This window comes from Mus caroli, chromosome 2 (genome assembly GCF_900094665.2).
Source record: "Mus caroli chromosome 2, CAROLI_EIJ_v1.1, whole genome shotgun sequence".
NCBI lineage: Eukaryota > Metazoa > Chordata > Mammalia > Rodentia > Muridae > Mus > Mus caroli.
The window spans coordinates 55,222,339-55,241,465 of NC_034571.1; the positions used below are offsets into that span (position 1 = coordinate 55,222,339).

At 45.6% G+C, this 19,127-nt stretch overlaps 1 protein-coding gene and 1 long non-coding RNA gene across 3 annotated transcripts in view; one reads left to right on the top strand and one right to left on the bottom strand.

Annotated features, from left to right (window-relative positions):
- Positions 1–16,814, bottom strand: part of LOC110284217 (lymphocyte antigen 75) — a 127,621-nt gene extending 110,807 nt beyond the window's left edge. Inside the window, exons 1-3 of one of the 2 annotated variants that reach the window (XM_029474603.1) lie at positions 16,675–16,804; positions 9,423–9,794; positions 2,565–2,735 (exon numbers count right to left, since the gene is read on the bottom strand). In XM_029474603.1, coding sequence (XP_029330463.1) covers positions 2,565–2,735; positions 9,423–9,794; positions 16,675–16,768 — 637 coding nt within the window. In that variant the 5' untranslated portion in view covers positions 16,769–16,804. Of the gene's footprint in view, positions 1–2,564; positions 2,736–9,422; positions 9,795–16,674 lie in introns of both variants that reach the window. The other variant, XM_021149939.2, reaches the window with a different exon arrangement.
- A 151-nt stretch (positions 16,815–16,965) lies between these two features.
- Positions 16,966–19,127, top strand: part of LOC115032789 — a 27,885-nt gene continuing 25,723 nt past the window's right edge. The window contains exons 1-2 of the long non-coding RNA XR_003838422.1: positions 16,966–17,011; positions 17,716–17,844. This is a non-coding gene — a long non-coding RNA (uncharacterized LOC115032789). The remainder of the gene's footprint in view (positions 17,012–17,715; positions 17,845–19,127) is intronic.

Here is a 19,127-nt window from a genome sequence, read left to right on the forward strand (position 1 = left end):
GCACTCTTATCCACTTAAATACCCTCCCCCTCCAAGCTATGTAATAGACAGATATAGATATAGATGTAGATGTAGATGTAGATGTAGATGTAGATGTAGATATAGATATAGAAATGTGTGTTTCAGATAAAGAATCTTCACATTGTACCATGATTAAATTATATAGATATTGAGATAACTGGTTCAACATATACTCATTTTCCTATGTGATCCCAGAGAGAGGGAAAACCAATTCAGGCTGGATCACGTGACTTAATGCTCCATCCAGGGAGTTTCAAAGGGGCTTTCCACTACTAGTTACACACCAAATAGTACCAGTTATACCCCGAATAGTACACTCGTGGTTCTATACACTGGAGAGGCTCTCAGAGATCCACTGCTGACTGCACAGAGTGTGTTTGCTCTTCCACGCTACCTCCATGGCTTAGCAAGCCTCAGATTTGAGAATGTGGCAACTCTGGTAGATACACAAATGCACGAACACCCTCTGCCCAAGAAGGCAGCTAGGTACATAGGCAGAGTTCAGTCAAGACAACAAGGCGGACCAGGCAAATATGCTGCAGAATGGGCATCTTACTGGCTTCTCTACCAGGCTTCACAGAAGTGTGGTCTGACTCTGGCAGGACTTTCCATCAACCAGGGCTTCTTCCTCTCACCTGAAATCTCTGACCCAAGCAATAGTGGGAGTTAAACAGAACACTTAGCCACAATTCACTTGTTATAAATGATAAGAAGCAAACACTGTGCACTTTTAAAAATATTCCAGGTGTTTAAAAAGCCCGGGCCTTGGTCTAGAAGAGCAATTCTCATAGAGAGGTCCTCAGGCTCAGCATCATCACAATGACCTGGAAACTTGTGAAACGACTCCACCTCAAATCCACTGACTCAGAACCTTTTGAGGTGGCTCTCTGTTCTAACAAACACTCCAACTGGTATTGGTGTCCCCTAATGTATAGAATTGCTGGCCCTGTCTAACTTCTTCAAGTTGGTCAGAAGCTTAGGGTCTCTTAAGAAGGGATCAGCATACGATACCACCAGGCTACCTTTTCTCTGGGCAGGAAAGTAGAGCCATTTGGGGCAAAGGCTTCACAGCCAGGTTTCTTGGACCTTCAAGACCTTATGCAACTACGTGGTCCACCTTGGCCTCACTGTGCTTTTCTGTAGTTGTTATGGGGCCTGAATGGTTACAACAGATGTTGAAGGCTTAGAACAGTGCCTGACGCTGGGAATGGGGTACTGACAGCCTTATGCCAACTTGACACATGATAGATTTATCAGACGGGAGGTTCCTCAATTGAGAAACACTGCTGTAAGATCTGTCATAAGACAGAGCTGTAAGGCACTTTCTTACTTAGTGATTGATGGGGGAGGGCCCAGTCTATGTGGGTGGTGCTCTGCTGTGCTGGTGGTCTTGGGATCTATAAGAAAGCAGACTGAGCAGGCCATAGGGAACAAGCCAGCAAGTAGACCACTGTATGACCTCTGCATCAGCCTGTGCCTCCAGGTTCCTGCCCTGTTTGAGTTCCTGTCCTGGTTTCCTTCAACGGTGAACAGAGACACAGAAGTGTAAGCCGAATGAACCCTTTCCTCCCTAACTTGCCTTTTGGTCATGGTGTTTTGTCACATTAGTGTAAACCCAAACTAAAGCAAGAGGTCATTTAATTATTCACTATTATTATTATTTACATCGAAGTTCTCTCTCTCCTTTTAATAGACTCTTTCAAACTATTGTCGTTCATTTTCTTTGAGAGATTATCCCCACGCTTCTACAGCTCAGGCTGACCAGAAACTCATCGTTCTCCAGGCTCAGTCTTGTGAGTGCTGAGGTGGTGAGAGTCAGCTCTCACACTTGGCATTCAATGTTTCTTAAGCACACAGCCAGTTACTGTGATTTACTGTAGCTCTCGCCCATTGGCTAAGAAACTGTCTCTGCTATATACCAGACCGTAACATGAGCACGTCTTTGATTTGTCCATTTCTATAAAGAGGAATGAATGCTTTAGCACCCTGGATAGGTTTCTTCTAATGAGAAACAACTTGAAAGCATACCCTTATCTGTTGATGGCGAGCATGGCATGGCGAGCAAACACCATCACTAATTGGGAGAGGGCCAAAGGTATCTCTTTCTCTTCCAGCCTTGGCTTCAGGGCACAGATTTATTTTAAGTAGTCACAATCCTAAATTTGGCTCAGCTCATCTGTACCTGTTGCTCTGGTTTGCTTCAGGAAACTCACAAAGGCGATCTCCTTCTAGACAAGCTCCCGTGTCCCATGCCCCACTTTCTCCTGAAGCTATGACTTCCCACCTGCTGTGCTGAGCTTTCCCCAATGCCCTCCCCCAATCCCATCTTACACAAACGGTCCTGCTTCTCTTCTTGAGCAGCTTCTGAAGGCAAAATTAAAGCTGTACCCAACTTTCTCCCCTTACTGCAAACGCACATTCCTTATCTTGGCTAATATCTGCTGCAGACACGTTAAGTCCTCTTAAACTCCTCCTTCCTCCCTTTGCCTCCTACAAACGCTACTCTCTTCTTGCTATTAGAGAGTTCACCAGCCCATACATACCTGGTAGTAGGCAGATGCCCCACTTTTGATCATATTCATAACTTAGGGTAGTGGCACACCATGGCCCACTATGATCTTCATCACGAATGCAGTCATGGTACCATGTCTCACCAATCAAGAAAGGGAATTCACACGGCCTCCCGTAGGAATTCCCATCTCTGGTGTATATTTCTGTGGGACGGGGAGGAAGAAGAGTAGAGTTCAAGGCTGAGCAACCAGCGCAGGATAGCTAATTTCTAAAACATTTAAAGGAAGAGTGTTGATTTTTACTTCTGAGCCTACAATATCTGAGCGGGCCATATACTGTGGAAAGAGCACAGAGACTGACTGCTCTCCTCTGTCCTTTGAATGCTGGAGTCTCTTGCAGGCGTAGTTTCTGCATTTCGAACTGGGACTATCTGTGTTTAACTCCAGGGTTGCCCACTGTGTATTTAGCAAAATGTAAGGTTTCTTTTCTGTGATGTAAGGTAGCAATGAAAGACCCTGGCTTGATCAAGTGAGAGGAGACTGATTCCAGAATGGAGGTGGGGTGGGCAGACACGGGTACTTCCTCCAAATGGGTATCTTGACAGAGATCCAATTCATCCCCATTTCTTTCCTTTTTATTCAATTTACATTTTGCTCTCTGCCCCCTCCCTGCCATCCACAATCATTCCTCCCTTTCCCCTCTCCTTCTCCACTGAGCAGGTGGGGGATCCCCCCTGGGTTTCCCTCCACCCTGGCACATCAAGTCTCTGTGGGGCTAGGCGCATCCTCTTCCAGAGGCCAGACAAGGCAGCCCAACTAGACTCACCTCCATTTCTTTAGTGAGTGTGAGACTGGCATCACTGACCTATGTGTCGGCTTAGGAACCACTTATGGGATTAGAAAGATGGACAAAGGCTATTGTTGCCCAACGGAATTGAGGCTGTGGCTTTGAGGAAGTGAAGGAAGAGGGCTGCTAGATTCCTGAGTAGATGCGTGGAGTGAGTCAGGATATAGTAATTCAGGTTATGAAAAAAAAACTGGCCTTAATAGGGCAGTCATGGGAGAAGTTGGTGACCAATGGGGTAACTTTTATTTTGGTGATTTTTCTGGTCCCCAGAGAGGCACTGGGAAATTATCACAAAGCAGCTATGCCTGGGAACTCCAGAGGAAGTGCTCAATACTATGTCAATAACTGTCTTCTTGGAAACATGCTTTATAGAGCAGCTAACCACGTATCTATTCCTGTCACCTTTTGTCTATAGCTTCAATTTCTTCAAAACTGGTTATTATCCCATGAAAGAATGGCCATTCAGGAGAGCGCAGGCATCAGATCTCATTAATCTTCATTGGGCCTTAGAGTCCCTCAGAAAGACTCGCAGATGTGTGTTAAAGGATGCTTGAGATAGCATATAATTCTATCTATGGCCTTCCTCATCCTGCAGTGTTCATATGCCCAAGTGAGAGACGACTTGAGTTTGGAAGGTATTACACAGCAGTACAGAAGACGTAGGAACCATCCGGATGCTCCTCTGTAGAAAAAGCATCTTTGTTTTGTTTCCCTATGGCACACAGGTGGCTTTCAAGGGAAGGATTCTGCTAAAGAGGGTGGTGTGACCTTTTGTTTTATAAGGAGCCTGCTCATCACATATGTTTCAAATCTGACCGCACCAAAAATGTCCCCAAGGCGCATGACCAATCTCCCTTCCTTATGACAGTACCGAGAGGACAATCCCTGAGCCTGACGCAACGCTGCTGCTGGGACCTTCAGGGTTTTCTAAAACCTTTTATTTCTGTGTGCAAAGTGCTTTCAGACACATTTCTGTCCTTGTGCCTCACCACAAGCCTGTGAGATCAGAGATGTTGGTGAGATTTCCACTTTTGAGAAGAATAACTACTTTCACACATCGGGTCCCAATCATCACGGACCACAGGGATAAGGACAGCCTCTTGGAGTAGTCACTGGCACACACCAACAACTTTACACCAGTAACTGCTTCTGCAGGTCTCCAGGTACCCATGGCTCAAAGACGGTTGTCACAGTTCTCTGTGTCACATAGTGCACTGCAAACCAACAAGCAAACAAGAGGCAAGCTGGATGCAGGCGGCTAACTATGCTCTCTGTTAACATAAGCGTTTTGTTCTCAATTGTCCTTTGCTGGTGTTGGCCTGCCTGGATCCCATGGATGTTTTTATTACTACAGGCGTCCTGACAAGAATCCTCTCTCACTGTGTGGGTTTAGGCTGACAACATCTTCAAACCAACAACTGAAGATGCCACTGTCACAGACTTGTGAGGTCAGGTGCTTACGTGGAAACCGAATCCGTTAGTAATTGGGGTTTGGCAGGCTCCAAAGAGCCACCAAGCGCACATAGCTTCCGCCCATTCTCTACAGGAGTCAATAAACACCTGTCATTTTAAGATGCCAGCTGAGCCAAGATATCTTAGGATATAACTGTATATACCGGATCTAATTAAAAGCAATTCATTCATAAACTTTTTTTTTTACAGTTAAAGCATTTTTGTGTAAAGACGATTCTTACGGTAAAGTTTGAGGGAGCCCAAAATATAATGGTAAATAAATGCTAATATTGTTAAAGTATATATATATATATAATATATATATATTATACAGGCAGCAAAAGCTAAGGGAGGAATAGAAACGGTTATGTAGGGGAAATGGATCTTCACTTTGATCCCCAGCTTTTCAACAACAGGCTGGGTAACTTTGGACTTTATGTGGTGGGGGCTTGAATATCCTGCTTTCTTTATCCTTGTAAAGATAGACCACGGGGGTGGGCATGGATCAGTATCAGGAGTTAGAGAGAGCGGGCCCAGAGAAGGTTCCTCGCTTTAGAATAGGAAGGGGCACGTGCAAATTTGCAAGTTAGGATTGGCAGGATTAGTATGTGGTTAAAGCTAAAGGTGGGAGGAGAAGAGGGACAACTACTCACAAGGGACCTGCAGCTCTCTGACTGGTAGAGAGTGAGAGGTGTCAGTTACCCAGACAGCCTCAGAGCACGGAGGTAGCTTTGGCCTTGACCTCTGTGCGCATTAAAATCGGGTATAAATTTTTCTCTCTCTTTTTAATATTCATTATTTTATTTATTTACACTCCAGATGTTGCTGCCCCCCCAGTCCCCTTCCCAGTCCCCCTCCCACAGGCCTTCATCCCATTCATCCTCCCCCTTGCCTCTGAGAGGGTGCTCCCCTCTCCCTGAGGATACCTGCTCCCTGGGGTATCACGTCTCTACAGGATTAGGCACATCCTTTTCCACTGAGGGCAGACAAAGCAGTCCTCTGCTACATGTGTGCCAGGGGCCTTGGAGCAGTCCGTGTGTGCTCTTTGGTTGGTGGCTTAGTCTCTAGGAGATCCCAGGGGTCCAGGTTAGTTGAGAGTGTTGGTCTTCCTATGGGGTTGCCATCCCCTTCAGTTCTCTTAGTCCTTCCCCTTCAATAGCGGTCCTGACCTCAGATGTAAATCCTTATTAGGCAGAACTCTATGTGTCTAAAAGGGCATTTCGAGTATTAAATTCAGCCCTGTTGGCTGTGCTCTGGGCTCTGTTGCTCTCCTGGGTACTGATGTGCAGGGCTCTTAGTCTCTCTCCCCATTTCTGTGCTGCTGATCACTTATATATTGATATATAAATAAGAAAACATAAAATAAGAAAGAAGGCAAGTTTCGCTGAAATGAAGACACTCTAAGGACCGAGGGAGTCCAAGATAACAATTATTCTCTCGGACGGAGGGCAGAAAAGCAAAGCCCCAGGGGAGTGTCGCCCCTGATGCATACGCGTGTGCACACACACACACGCACACACACACAAATGCACTCTGAGCCATTCTTTTGGGTTCAGTGTTTCCTTCTAGTTGCCACGTTAGAGAATCATGTTGCACAGTATTTAAGCTTGTCCTTAAGGGGTATCCAGATGGCAATCACTTTAAGTTCAAGCGACAACTCTGTCTTTCCCCTGTGCTCTCTGTCTGTCCCTGTCTGTCTCTGTCTCTCTCTCCTCTCTCTCCCTCTGTCACCCATTTCTTTCTCTGCAGTGCATGTATGTTTGTATGTGTATGTCCTCTTGTGTACATGCGTATGAGGCTAGATGTTGACATAGGTTTTCTTCCTAGATTGCTCTCCATTGCTAGCCAGAGGTCTTGTCTCTATCTCCAGGGCATATAAACCGGCTACCACGTCCAACTAGGATTTCCATGGATGCTAAGGATTCCAACTCGGATCCTCATGCACAGCATGCAGAGCAATCCATTTCCCCACAAAGCCAGCTCCTTGACCCTCAGGTAACAATTCTAAAGTTCAGAGGAGGCTGGCCAATAGACACACTTGAATGATTCAATGGTCATGACCTGAAGGAAAAGAAAACCCCCATCTCCGAGTTTCCAATATTTCTTTATTAAGAGCAGAACCAGACACTCCTGGATTTTATTTTTATATATTTTTTGGTCTTCACAAGAAAAAGAATGAGATTCTTTAAGCAGAAAAATCTGAGCAGATAATGGTTTGGATGGGACTTAAATTGTCTTCCGGAGTCTATGGCCAGATTTAGGAGGAAGTCCTTATCTTCCCTTCAAACTCTGTAAGTTGAATAGACTCAGAAAGAGGGAAGAAAGCTCTCAAAACAAGGGAGGATAGTAGAACTCAGGTGGTATTTAAGAATTTACTTGGAGTTACCCTACATAGGGATAATGTACCTTCCAGAAGCCAGAGGTTTGTCAAATAAAAGCAACCTTCACCAAGAATGTGGTATATGTCCCCTCAAGCGATTGGCCAGAGGTGTCCCAAAGATCCCCCCACAATCAGGCTATTGACACTGCTCTTGGTTGCCCATCAGAACTTAACAGTGAGACCCTATTATTGAAGCTACTACACATACTGGTCACAGGACATGGAGAAATCAGGTGGTATTGACCAGAAAGTTTTCTCCTTGCTTGGGTAGCTTCCGGAGTGCTGGAAGATGCTATCCAGTCTGCCAGGACTGGGAGGGAGTCAGCGACAGTATTACCCAGCTATGAATGCTGTGAGCTACAGTGATAAGAAGTGGCAAGAATTGCCCTTAGGTGGGATGGTGGCATAAAGGTAACGGGGCAACCAACCAACCGATTCCCAATTGCATTGAAGGCCCACTCCACAGGAGGAAATACATGCCTGGTATGTAAATACAGTCAAGATTTATAGTTAGAGATCTCAAAGGCCCTAGGAATGAACTTACTACTATCATCTGCAATGATATAAAACCACTATCTAAATTTATATCTCTCTACCTGTTGACTGGTTCAGCTCTCAGACTTCATCTCAGACACCCCCCCCCAAGTCTTTTTGGTGAACACAAAACCTCACAAGTGGCCAAGCACAACAAGTAGAGTGCTCTGACACAAGCAGAACATCCATAGCACACCCCCTTCCCAAAGCCCAGGAACCATCTCAGGAGAGCGACTGGAAAAGTTGTAAAAAAGCCAGAGGTCTGGGAGAAGAGGAGTGACCTTTGTTTTCAGGATATGACAGGACTACTGCCCTCATGATCTCTTAGCAGCTGTGGAAGTCTGCATAAGATATGTGCACAGTCAAGCCAGCCAACATTCTAGCTTGGCCTGGGAAGGAGTCCTTGAACCCCCACCCCTAACTGAGGACCTGTGACATCAATGGAGGGGAGAGTGGGTTTTCTTTAAGAGTGTGTTGGTAGGCTGACCACATTCCAGAGGGAGGTCCCGCTGCTAGGTCTACATGAACAACACAAAGTAGAGTCGGTGTGTTATTAAAATAAATAAAATAAAATAAAATTGGAAGCTCAGAAGGTCGGGGGTAGGGTGGGGGTGGGCCTGGCAGGAATTAGGAGAAGGAGTTGGGAGTAAAAATGATCAAAATATATTGCACTAAATTCTCAGAGTAAAGTAATTTTTTTTTTAAACTTGAAGACTCTTGGTAATCTAGAGCAAAGATCATGACAATATTGATATACTTGATTTTGGAAATGGCCAAAGAAAACTTGAAAGTTAGAATGACAAATCAGAAATACAAAGAGCAACATGGGACACCTATGCCAAAGATGAAAGTATTACAAACACTAGTGAGGCACTCAAAATAGTTCTATTATATTAAAATTCCTAGGCATGAAAAATAAACCACCTCTTTTCCTTTCTTATATTTTTAAATTTAGGGTTCGGTTAATATTATTAGATTATGTGCCTTTAGCCTATATGAAATATTTCCTGTCAGCATAGCATTTCCTAATGGCGTCGCAGGAGGGAAATGAACAAGGCATAGGAATTCAAGTTCTAAGTTTACCACACCAAAAGGCTGCATGACCTACCACACCTCAGCTTTTCTAGCCCTGTCTACAAAGGGGAAGGGTGGGGTACCGTTAGGTGTGGTAAGACTGTAGCTCACAGTGACTGCTCATTGTGACTTTATTTAAACTGAGTTGTGTGTGTTCAGTTGTGGGGAGCCGAGGAAGTAGTGCCCAGTGAATAAATGACAAGGGCACAGCCAGGTCTAGACCAATGCCTCAGAACCACAGGAAGTTGGCAAAGCCGTCTCCATAATGGATCAGGCTCAGAAAGATATGGTTCAAGTACGAGTGATTACCAACCAGGGACCGGTGTGTGCAAAACCTTCAGCTCCCTTCTCCTGGATGTTTACAGCCTGACATGGCTAGCCCACAGAGGTTTGCCACCAGGACTAGCTAACCCCTCTCCCTGCACTACCCCTAATAAATGCACTGGGCTTCTGGGATACTTCAGTAGTTGGTGCCACTCCATCAGACTGCACTCGGCTCCCTTTCACCCCAGTCAGGTTTCCAGGACAAAGCTGTGCTGGGTATGGCATTTAAATGAAACAAACATTACAGCAAAAGAGTCAAAGTCCCTCTCTGGTAACTCACCGTGATAAGGCTGGGCACAAAGGTTTTCCTCGGAGCCTCCCTTCTTCCAGACATCAGATGTATTCGTACTGGCTACGGCATATCCATCTTTCAGAGCTAGCCTGTACTGGGCAGCGGTGTACAGCGAATGGTGCTCACATTTCCACCACAGCATGACGGTGGAGTCACAGCTGAACATTCGCAGGTTGTCCGTGGCTTTGGTAATATCGAGGCCGAGGCACTTCTGGGATTCCAGGTGAAAGAGGCGGTGCTGGGACACCCACTTCCACAACGCGTTGTTAGTTCCACTACAGTCCTGGGCCACTACCCAGTCAGACAGCGGCTGGATGCACTTGCCAGTGTTTTCATGGACGATGGTGAATGGATCATTACCTGGGTTGAGACAGTAAGGGGAGACACTTTGGGTCTCGGAGTCACGTGACAAACGCACCTTGCTCCTGCTTGTTTGCTGAGGAGTCTGATTAACACTAGACTGCATCCCCGCCTTGGGCTTGGTAAACTCACGAACCTCACAAGAAGTGAGGGTCACAGTATGCCCTAAAGCCAGTCTGCCTGGGCTCGGACTTTGCCTCTGCTGTGCTACCTATGAGATCAGAGCAAATTATTTAACTTTTGTGCTTCAGTTTTCTCTTAAGTAAGGCTGTACGTACTTCACACTGTGGATGCAAGGATACTGACATGCGCAGATCCACGTCAGTAGAGAGTAGAGTGTGTACATGATTTTTCTAGTCCATAAAAGGTTCCCTTTTCTTCCACAAGTGGTCTGTGGCCAGGGTAAACGCATCCTGAGTAACAGCTCTGTCTTGCTGTTTTGGTTTCCACAGCACAGTGGTCAGGCCATCAGAACCTGTGCTCACTTCAGCTTCTTCCCCCTTACCAATGGCGAAGGCCAAGGCTCTAAGTTCCCGGGCTTAGTACAGGTTCCTGTGGCCATGCAACGGGGGTGAAGAGGGTGGGAGTGGGGTCTACATACAAACCACTTCTCCTGAGCCTTCCGTGGAAGCTGTACATAAATGGAGGGAACCCTTCTGAGAAGGCAGGGGTAGAAAAACTGGGGTAAGTAATGGGAGAAAATAGAGGATCTGGGCTCTGAGGGCAGGGAACCTGTGGCCAGCCCCACGGCAGCACTGCCAGGAGAGTCGGAGGCTGGGGATTCACCAAGTAAATCACCCAAAGGAGGCCAAACCCTGGGTTCCAGGAATAGCCTGCACTACCAGGTCTCATGTCTCGCATGTGTGAGCAAGAGAAAATGGGAATTAACCTGTGGAAGCTAAAGACTAGAGATGAGGCCTCTTTAGCTGATCTCCCTGCACTCTGAAGGAGCTGGGGAAGATCTGGACAGAGGTGGAGATAAAAGCATTGACACCTTAATAGGATGGGATCTTGGAATCAGATTTAATTGAGTTTCTGAAACCAAAGTGATTTGGTGTTTCTTATACACCTGAGTCTGAGGACCAGGATTTACATATATTACAGTAAACCACAATGAAACACATTGGTCAGCTCTTTTACCAAGAAAGAAAAGAATGGCCTAGATGGTCATGTTGATGAGCAGAAAGCTGGACTATTTTAGACAAGTTTAACAGTCATTGTCAATGAACCAGAGTTCAGCAGAACAGCACGCAAGGTCTGGTTCCCAAAAGGTGTTTTCATTTTGAGTTCAGCTTTACTGTTGCTGGGTTTACAAACGGGGGAAATTTTCTCAAGTCATGGGTTAAATTGTTAAAGACTGTCCTGCCAGGCACCGTTGGCTAGACGGGAAATTTCACAACATAAGTCATAGCTACAAAATTCTATCTGATCGTGTGAACTTTGGATGGAATTTTTGTTTTGTTTTCTTGTTCTGTCTCAAGTAGCAGCCGTAAGACAAAACAATAAGGAACAACAGAGAAAACCTTAAAGCAGTAGCTATTTATTTCTGCTTTCAAATTCGAATTTAAAGGGATTACAGAGTATTGGGTCACTGGGTGAAAGCACTCGCCTTGCAAGCATGGGGAACTCATTTCGAATCTTCAGAACCCACTAAAAGCTGGATGGGAAGCCTGAGCATTTGTAATCCTATTTTTTTTTTTAATTTATAATCCTAAGGCAGGGGCAGGAGGCCCCAGGGGCTCTCAGATCAGCTAGCCTGGCATAAATGGTAAAAACCAACTAACCAACCAACCAACCAACCAACAAACATACAAACAAATAAACAACAAAACGCCACACAAAGAAAACAACCAAGATAATCCTATCTCATATGAGGTGTAAAGTTGGGACCAACACCTAGAGTTGATCACTGTCCTCCACGACGACAGTGTGTTGGTGAGCAGTGTGCGTGTATGTGCACATACACACAAATAAAAAACAAAACAAAACATTGCACGGAGCTGCTGTTAGGCAGGTTGGTAGAGCAGCTGCTGTCCTTTCTTCTTTGACACCCTCTGTCACTCTTTCTTTGATGGTCACAGGTAGGGGGGACAATGAGTCAAAAGGAAGATTCTCCTAATGTGCTCCTCCAACATAGTCACTTGCCCCTCAAATACCTGACTTACTATCTTCCACATCTCCAAAGTATCTCAAGCTACAGCAGATAAGGGACATCTGTTGCATGTGGTTCCCCACCACCCCCCAAAGTTGTTTGCTGACCTCCATAGGGATAGTGTGTGTCCCTTAAATCCCTAATTCAGATGAAAGCTGTGGAATGATTAAAAAAAATCATTTCCAAGCCAGGCAGTTGTGGTGAACACCTTTAATCCCAGCACCTGGGAGGCAGATACAGATGGATCTCTGTGAGTTCGAGGCCAGCCTGCTCTACAGAGCAAGTTCCTGGACAGCCAGGGCTACACAGAGAAACAGGTAAGCCATTCCAGAGCTAGCATCCCATGCTTTCTCTAGGTAACAGTGTCCTAGCTCCCCAGGTCTTACGAACCTTTGCTCAAGTCATTGCATGTTCTTGCAGACACCCACATTATTAGCTCATACCACTGTACTGCTAGTAGCATCTGACGTCATTCTAATTTCATTTATAACGAACATGTGGAGTTAGTCAAGAAGGCCTCGTTTATCAACACTCATCGGAAGAAAGTTTTACTTTTCATTTCTACACTTACGGTACTTTCAGGACACTTGTAGACTTAGCATCTCCGTCGGAACCGGACTGCAGTGAAATGTGGCGTCACATGGAGTGGTAAAGGAGGAGAGGCTAAGTGTCTTAAGTGATTTGTGCTTTTGAATGTAGGTGTGCGTGTCAGACTAAACCCATGCTTGAACTGAGTATGTAGTCAATATCAGTGCTTGGTACTTACACCAAATGAGACTTCTCAGGACAACCATTCATAATTAATGATTGAAGGAACTTGTCATTAGCTTTCATATATAATGTATGTGTAAGCATTAATAAATAATATATTTGCTGCAGAAGAGCTTTATTTGTTCATAATTAGTTTTCTCTATCATTCTTAGCCCTGAGCAACAGCTGTTCAGTCTACCTGCTTTGTGGCGTTATGGGACTGTAGATTGAAGAGTGGGGAGGAAAACTGATAAACTCGAAATAATTTCTTATTTAGAAAAATTATTTTATAAGGGCCTATAAGCCATCTGAGAAATGTATTGCATTTTGGAAAGGTAACTACAAATTGTAGTGATTGTTTCTGTGGTGCTGGGCACCACAACCAGCAGCTTAAGCCTGCGAGACAAGCATTCTTGCACTGAGATCTTTCCAAGGCCCAAACTGGATTCCATCTCTAGCTTTATATCACATCCTGTCCACTTTCCATCTTTGCACTGCTCTTCAATGGAGTTTTTACATTCATCTCCAAATTTGTGTTTAGGACAAATCTAAAGGGCAGTGGTTGATGGTAAGAAGCCAAACATAACTTGGAGTCCTTTTTATATGCTTCATATTATATAGAGATTTTAGTGAGGCTTAGGGGAATAGCCAAAGAGCACTGTCATTATTACATTTTATTTGTTTGTTGAGACAGTGTTTCTCTGTGTAGCCCTGGTAGTCCTGGAACTTGCTCTGTAGACCAGGCTGGCCTCGAACTCACAGAGATCCGTCTGCATCTGCCTCCCAAGTGCTGGGACTAAAGGCGTGTGCCACCACTGTCTGGCTTGGAAATTATTTTTTTAAAAATCATTCTTATTTAGATCAAAGAAAATCATCTCTTTTAACATTTTCTTATTTTCCAATCTCTAGGGCCAAATTTTAGGCCTGCACAAAGAACTCTGCATATCTTGGGAGGGACACTGGATATGAGCATCTATCAATTATAAATGCAGAGGAAGGGAAAAGGCACCGGGAAGCAGAGAGGACAAGGATGCTGACACCGATCATTCCCAGGGAATCCTCACAGCTTACGTTGTTAAACGTTGTATAGTCTCTGTCAAGTGTAAAGAACATAGAGATGTAGGAGGACAGACACAGCAGTGTGAGCTTGCTACTCAAACAAGTCTTGAAGAGACAATTGAGTCATGGCGGTAAACTAGGTATCAGAGAGCAAATAATTCTAGATTGGATGGTAAGGGTGAGATGCTCAGAAATTCCCAGATTAGTGGTTCTCCTGTGACCCTCTGATACAGTTCCTCATGGTGTAGTGACCCCAACCATAAAGCTATTTTTGTTGCAACTTCATAACTGTCATTTTGCTATTGTTATGAATCATAATATAAATATCTGTGTTTTCCAATGGTCTTCAGCAATCCCATGAAAGGGTCATTTGACCCCTAAGCCCCGTGTTGAAAAAATGCTACCCTAAAGGATCACATTGCTCCACGCTGTTAGATCTCCAAGGAAGCAAAAAAAGTAAGCTTGGCCTCTCCCCAAGAACAGATACATTTTCAGCATTTGGGTGGCCAGGCTTGCCCAAGCTCCCTGCATACACATGACACAGTGAATCTAGCACCCTGAATCTGACCCACAGCTACACAAGCTAATAGAATAGATAGAAGCTCAAACTCCAGTTCTGGGCTAGAGAGATGACTCAGTGGGTAAGAGTGCTTGTCAGTCAAGCTTGAGGACTTGAGTTTGAAACCTAAGCACCCACATTAAATTAAAAGAAAGAGAGGGGTTAGGGTGGGGGCATGACTCCAAATTCCTGCAACCCCACACTTGTGAGGCAGCGACAGGTAGATAGATCCCAGAAGCTCCATGGCAGCCAGCCTAGACAAAATGGTGAATTTGGGATTCAGTGAGAGACCCTGTCTCAAGAGTATAAAGTGGAGAGTGATGGAGGAGGAGATGGGTCCCCTTCTCTGGCTTACACACACACACACACACACACACACACACACACACACACACACACACACAGACAGAGAGACACACAGAATAAAACTCTCAAACCTCTCCTTGTGTTCACCCCAGTATGAGGCTACAAGCCTGGCCTGAGGATGAGAGAAAGCCACCCAGGACAGCTGTTAGAAGTGCAGTAGAGGGGCTGGAGAGGTGGCTCAGCGGTTAAGAGCACTGATTGCTCTTCCAGAGGTCCTGAGTTCAATTCCCAGCAACCACACGGTGGCTCACAACCATCTATAATGGAATCTGATGCACTCTTCTGATGTGTGTGTGTGTGTCTGAAGACAGCTACAGTGTGCTCATATAAATAAAAATAATTAAATTAAAAAAAAAAGAAGTGCAGAAGAAGGGATGGAAATGCCTGTGGGGAACATTTGTTATGGGAACAAACTTAAGCCTAACATTCTCTGCTTTGGGTTCCTGAGACAGGATGGGGTCTGGAGACTGTGGTGCTTCAGTCAGAGTTCCCATTGTTGTGATAAACACCACAACCAAAAGCCGCTTGAGGAGGAGAGGGTTTGTTTCAATTTACAGTTTCACAGCAGACTCTGTCATCAAGAAGTTAGGGCAGAAACTCAAGGCAGGAACGGAAATAGAGGCCATAGAGGATTGCCTTGCTTCCCACGGCTTGGCCAGTCTGCTTTCTTAGACCATCCAGGCCCACCTGTCCCTGGGAGGCCTCGCCCACAGTCTGCTGGGCCCTCTCCAGACTTGTCTATAGGTCAATCTGATGGAAGAATTTTCCCAATCAAGGTTCCTCTACCAGATGACAGTAGCTCGTGTCAGGTTGATGACAAACAAAAAACCCAACAGGGACATTTGGATATTAAGGGAATCTTAAAATGTGTGAAGGAAGCAGAACAGGACTCCCAGATGTAGGTAGAAACCAAGAGAGAAGCGAGGGAAGGTAGCATGCTCTCTGCTGTAGACTGCTGCAGGTAGATTTTTCTCCTCGGATTATGCAACAGACAGAATTGAGCTCTCATATCACTAAAAGATTCTATTATATTATTTCCTTTGGTTGTTCCAGTGCGGAAGGTCAAAGGACCATCGAGAAAAGTCAGTCAAGACAGGACTCATTAAAGGGTAGGTTGATGACACCTACTCTTGCAGGGCACTCTTTCCATAATTCTGGACACCATCTACATCAGAAAGTAACTAAGCGTAGCTCCAGAGAAAGCCAGAGGCATACTCAGAACTTCCTAAAACACATCTTGACCACCTTTTCCTTCTTCACGCAGGTGAGATAGCAGAAGTAGCCGGTGAAGGTTTGCAGCCTGTAGGCTGCCATTTATATAGTTCAGTTAAATAAAAAAGGTCCTTGGCACATCTTTTGTTGAAGCAAAAAGAGAAAGTAAAAGCAAAACTCTAACTGCTAAGTGGGATGGTGCTGCTGGCACTACGGTGAGCTTTACAGAAGGCATCCTTTCCCCACTGACAGGAAGTGACCTGCACTTCTGTTAGGGGCCAGCTGAGTTGGGGAGCATTTGGAAATAATAACCAGATTAGATGAGCCTCTGCTCATGGGGACTGGGAAGGGCATCCTAATACTCCTTCCGGGCTGACTTCTGGGGACAATGGTTGAACCTGATTTCCTTTTCCTTGCGTTAAGTGGGCACAGTAAAGTCGTGATGGCTGGGAGTCCTTGCGGTGTTGGGTGAAGGCTCATCATTGTCCCGGAGGTTCCAAGACGATCAAGGGGCGACAGGGATGTAAAAGGAGGTGGTGAACCCCAGGAAAGCATGATTTCAGGGGACAGTGGAGGACCAAGGGGCAGAAAAGTCTCTGGGAAAGAGCTGTGGGCCTCTTCTAGGCAGAGGGTCCCACATGGCACCACATGGCCTTGCCCAATGCTCTCCTAGGCCAGACCTCCCTGCTTGTCTGCTCCAGAGACACAGAAAGCAAAGCGATCGCGACCCGACCCGAAGGAGGCAAATGCTCAGAGCAGCAGCGTCGAGGTCGCCCGGTTACCTGAGCGCTCAGAAGGCTCCACAAGCCCGAAGGACCGCAGCAACAGCAGGAGTAGCCCCGCCGCCAGGCCCGGGGTCACCCGGCGCGTCCGCATCTCCAGTCCCAAGCCTCTCCTGCCCGCACCAGCTCCAGGGGTGAGCCCCGCCGGCCTCACCACGCCTCTGGGGCAACCTCTGGGGCGCGCAGACCCCGCCTCCGCCGCTCTCGGCCAATCAGAGCTCCGCTTCGGGTCCCGGGCCCAACGGAGGCTTGCAGGAGTTCCCCCCCCCCCTCGGCAGACGTCTGCGAAGGCTCGGGACCTCCAGAAGGCGGGAGAAGTGCACAGGAAAACCACAGGGTATGGGAGTCCACTACCTCTCTTCTTAAGCAAATTTGGGGAAGCGCGGCTCTGTCAGTGTAGCATTTGTCCTTCCTTGTAGAGAGACAAGGCGGTGAGCTAGGGCTTCGGACCTTGGCTGGTTGGAAATGTGCACACAACCAAGGTCACTATGGAGCATGGGGTGGGGTGGGGGGAGTGCACACTTGGATCTGTGGTGACCTCAGTTGTGCTTAACAACATCATAGTCATTTTGGAAGTATGAGTAAAGGTGGAGTAAAAGAACGTTAGGGATTGACCTGAAATTGTCAAACCTTATTAAAAGTGACAGTTATTCCAGCGATTGTACTACTTTTAAGGAGATTTAACTATTGGACCTTTGCAGAGTTTTTTTTCCCCCATTAATAATCTAGTAGTAACAATCCATTTGAAATGTGGAAGTCTGCACCCAGAATCTGAATTCAAGCCCATTTATTCTGTCCCTTGGACAACGCTACCACAAATAGGACAAGTTCCAAACTAACTAACTTGCCTAGAAGTGAAAATTTTTTTGAAATATTTATTGAGTATAGGGTAGTTGAGATAGCTCTCATCCCTGTTCCCCAAAGGTGGCTATTATCCTCGGGATTTGTCTAGGTCTACTTTCCAAGTTCCAACTGCCCAGGTGGTTCCAAACTCATCCTGGTACCATACTTCTCCTCCCATGCTTTGGCCTTTGTGTTTAGTGGCTACGCAGAGCACTTATCATAGTAAAGAGGCACACCTCGATTGCTTTCTGGCCTTATGGAAGAGTTGAAGCCTACACAATAACTTGGGCAAAGTGCACAGGAGGATCAGACAGAGCATCCAGAAAGGTAACTGCTCAACTGGAACTGGAGAGATGGCCGGGGTTTGGGATGGGGAAGTAAAATAGAGGCAAAGAATGCAAAGTGAGCTTGGAGGTCCAGTGTGACTGATAGTAGGGGAGAGAGAGAGAGAGAGAGAGAGAGAGAGAGAGAGAGAGAGAGAGAGAGAGAGAGAGAGAGGAGGGAGGGGGAGGAAGCAGTTTCATGACCTTAAGATCCAGACAGCAGAAAGCTTTAGCCCAGCACCTGCTGCTTCTGCAGCTGCAAGCCCTTGCTTTGGAGCCCACCTGACTTGAAGCTCCTTGAAGACGGTGGCTGTCTTTACAAAAATACTTTTTAACTTTAGGGGAGGGGGTTGAGGCTTTCAGGAGAGTTTCAAAGAAGACAATGACCCCCAAAGGAAGCTCCATCTAAGATAAAGTAAGTCCCTCTGCCCTGTGACCCTTGCTCTTTTAACACCAGTACCACCTTTTTATTATTTTCATCAACTTGACTGAACTGGCCTTGTCTGGTCCAGTCTCTCCCAAACTCACATTCAAAGCACTGCTTGAAGCAAAGGAGAAGCCAGCCTTTTCCAACTGAGTGTAACTGGGCTTATCAACCATACTCCAGGGCAGGCACCTTGCCCAGGAGTTCTTGGCCAGCAGGCATGAACTCAGTGGCACTTCTGTGGACTTTTTCTTTCAGTTTGCTTTGTTTGGGCTTGTGTGTGTGTGTGTGTGTGTGTGTTTTGTTTTATTGAGCTTTTGCTGATTTTGATTTTTAGTTTTTTGTTTGCTTTGTGCTTTTTTTCGTTTCCGTTTTTATTGTTGTTTCTTGTTTCTTATTTTGTTTTGTTTGAAAGGGGGAGAGAGAGAAAGAAAGGACATAAAGGTTGGGGAGTACAGAAGGTGAGGAGGAGCTGAGAGGAACCTGGAGAGGGAAAAAATGATCAAAATCCATTGTATGAAATTTTTTATAGTAAAAGAAAAAGAAAGCGCTTCTTCTTTCTTTTCAAAAATACAAAACCTTGTTATGCGTGTCAGCCTGGCCTTGAACTCCCAAACCTCCCACCTTAATGCTAGAAGAGTAAGTGTGTGGCTCCACAGCAGGGCTAGGACACCCCACACGCCCTGCCTTATTTCCATTCTTTTCTTTTCTTTTCTTTTCTTTTCTTTTCTTTTCTTTTCTTTTCTTTTCTTTTCTTTTCTTTTCTCTTCTTTTCTTTTCTTTTCCCTTCCCTTCCCTTCCCTTCTTTTTTTCTCTTCCCTTCTTTTTTTCTCTTTCTTTCTTTCTTTCTTTCTTTCTTTCTT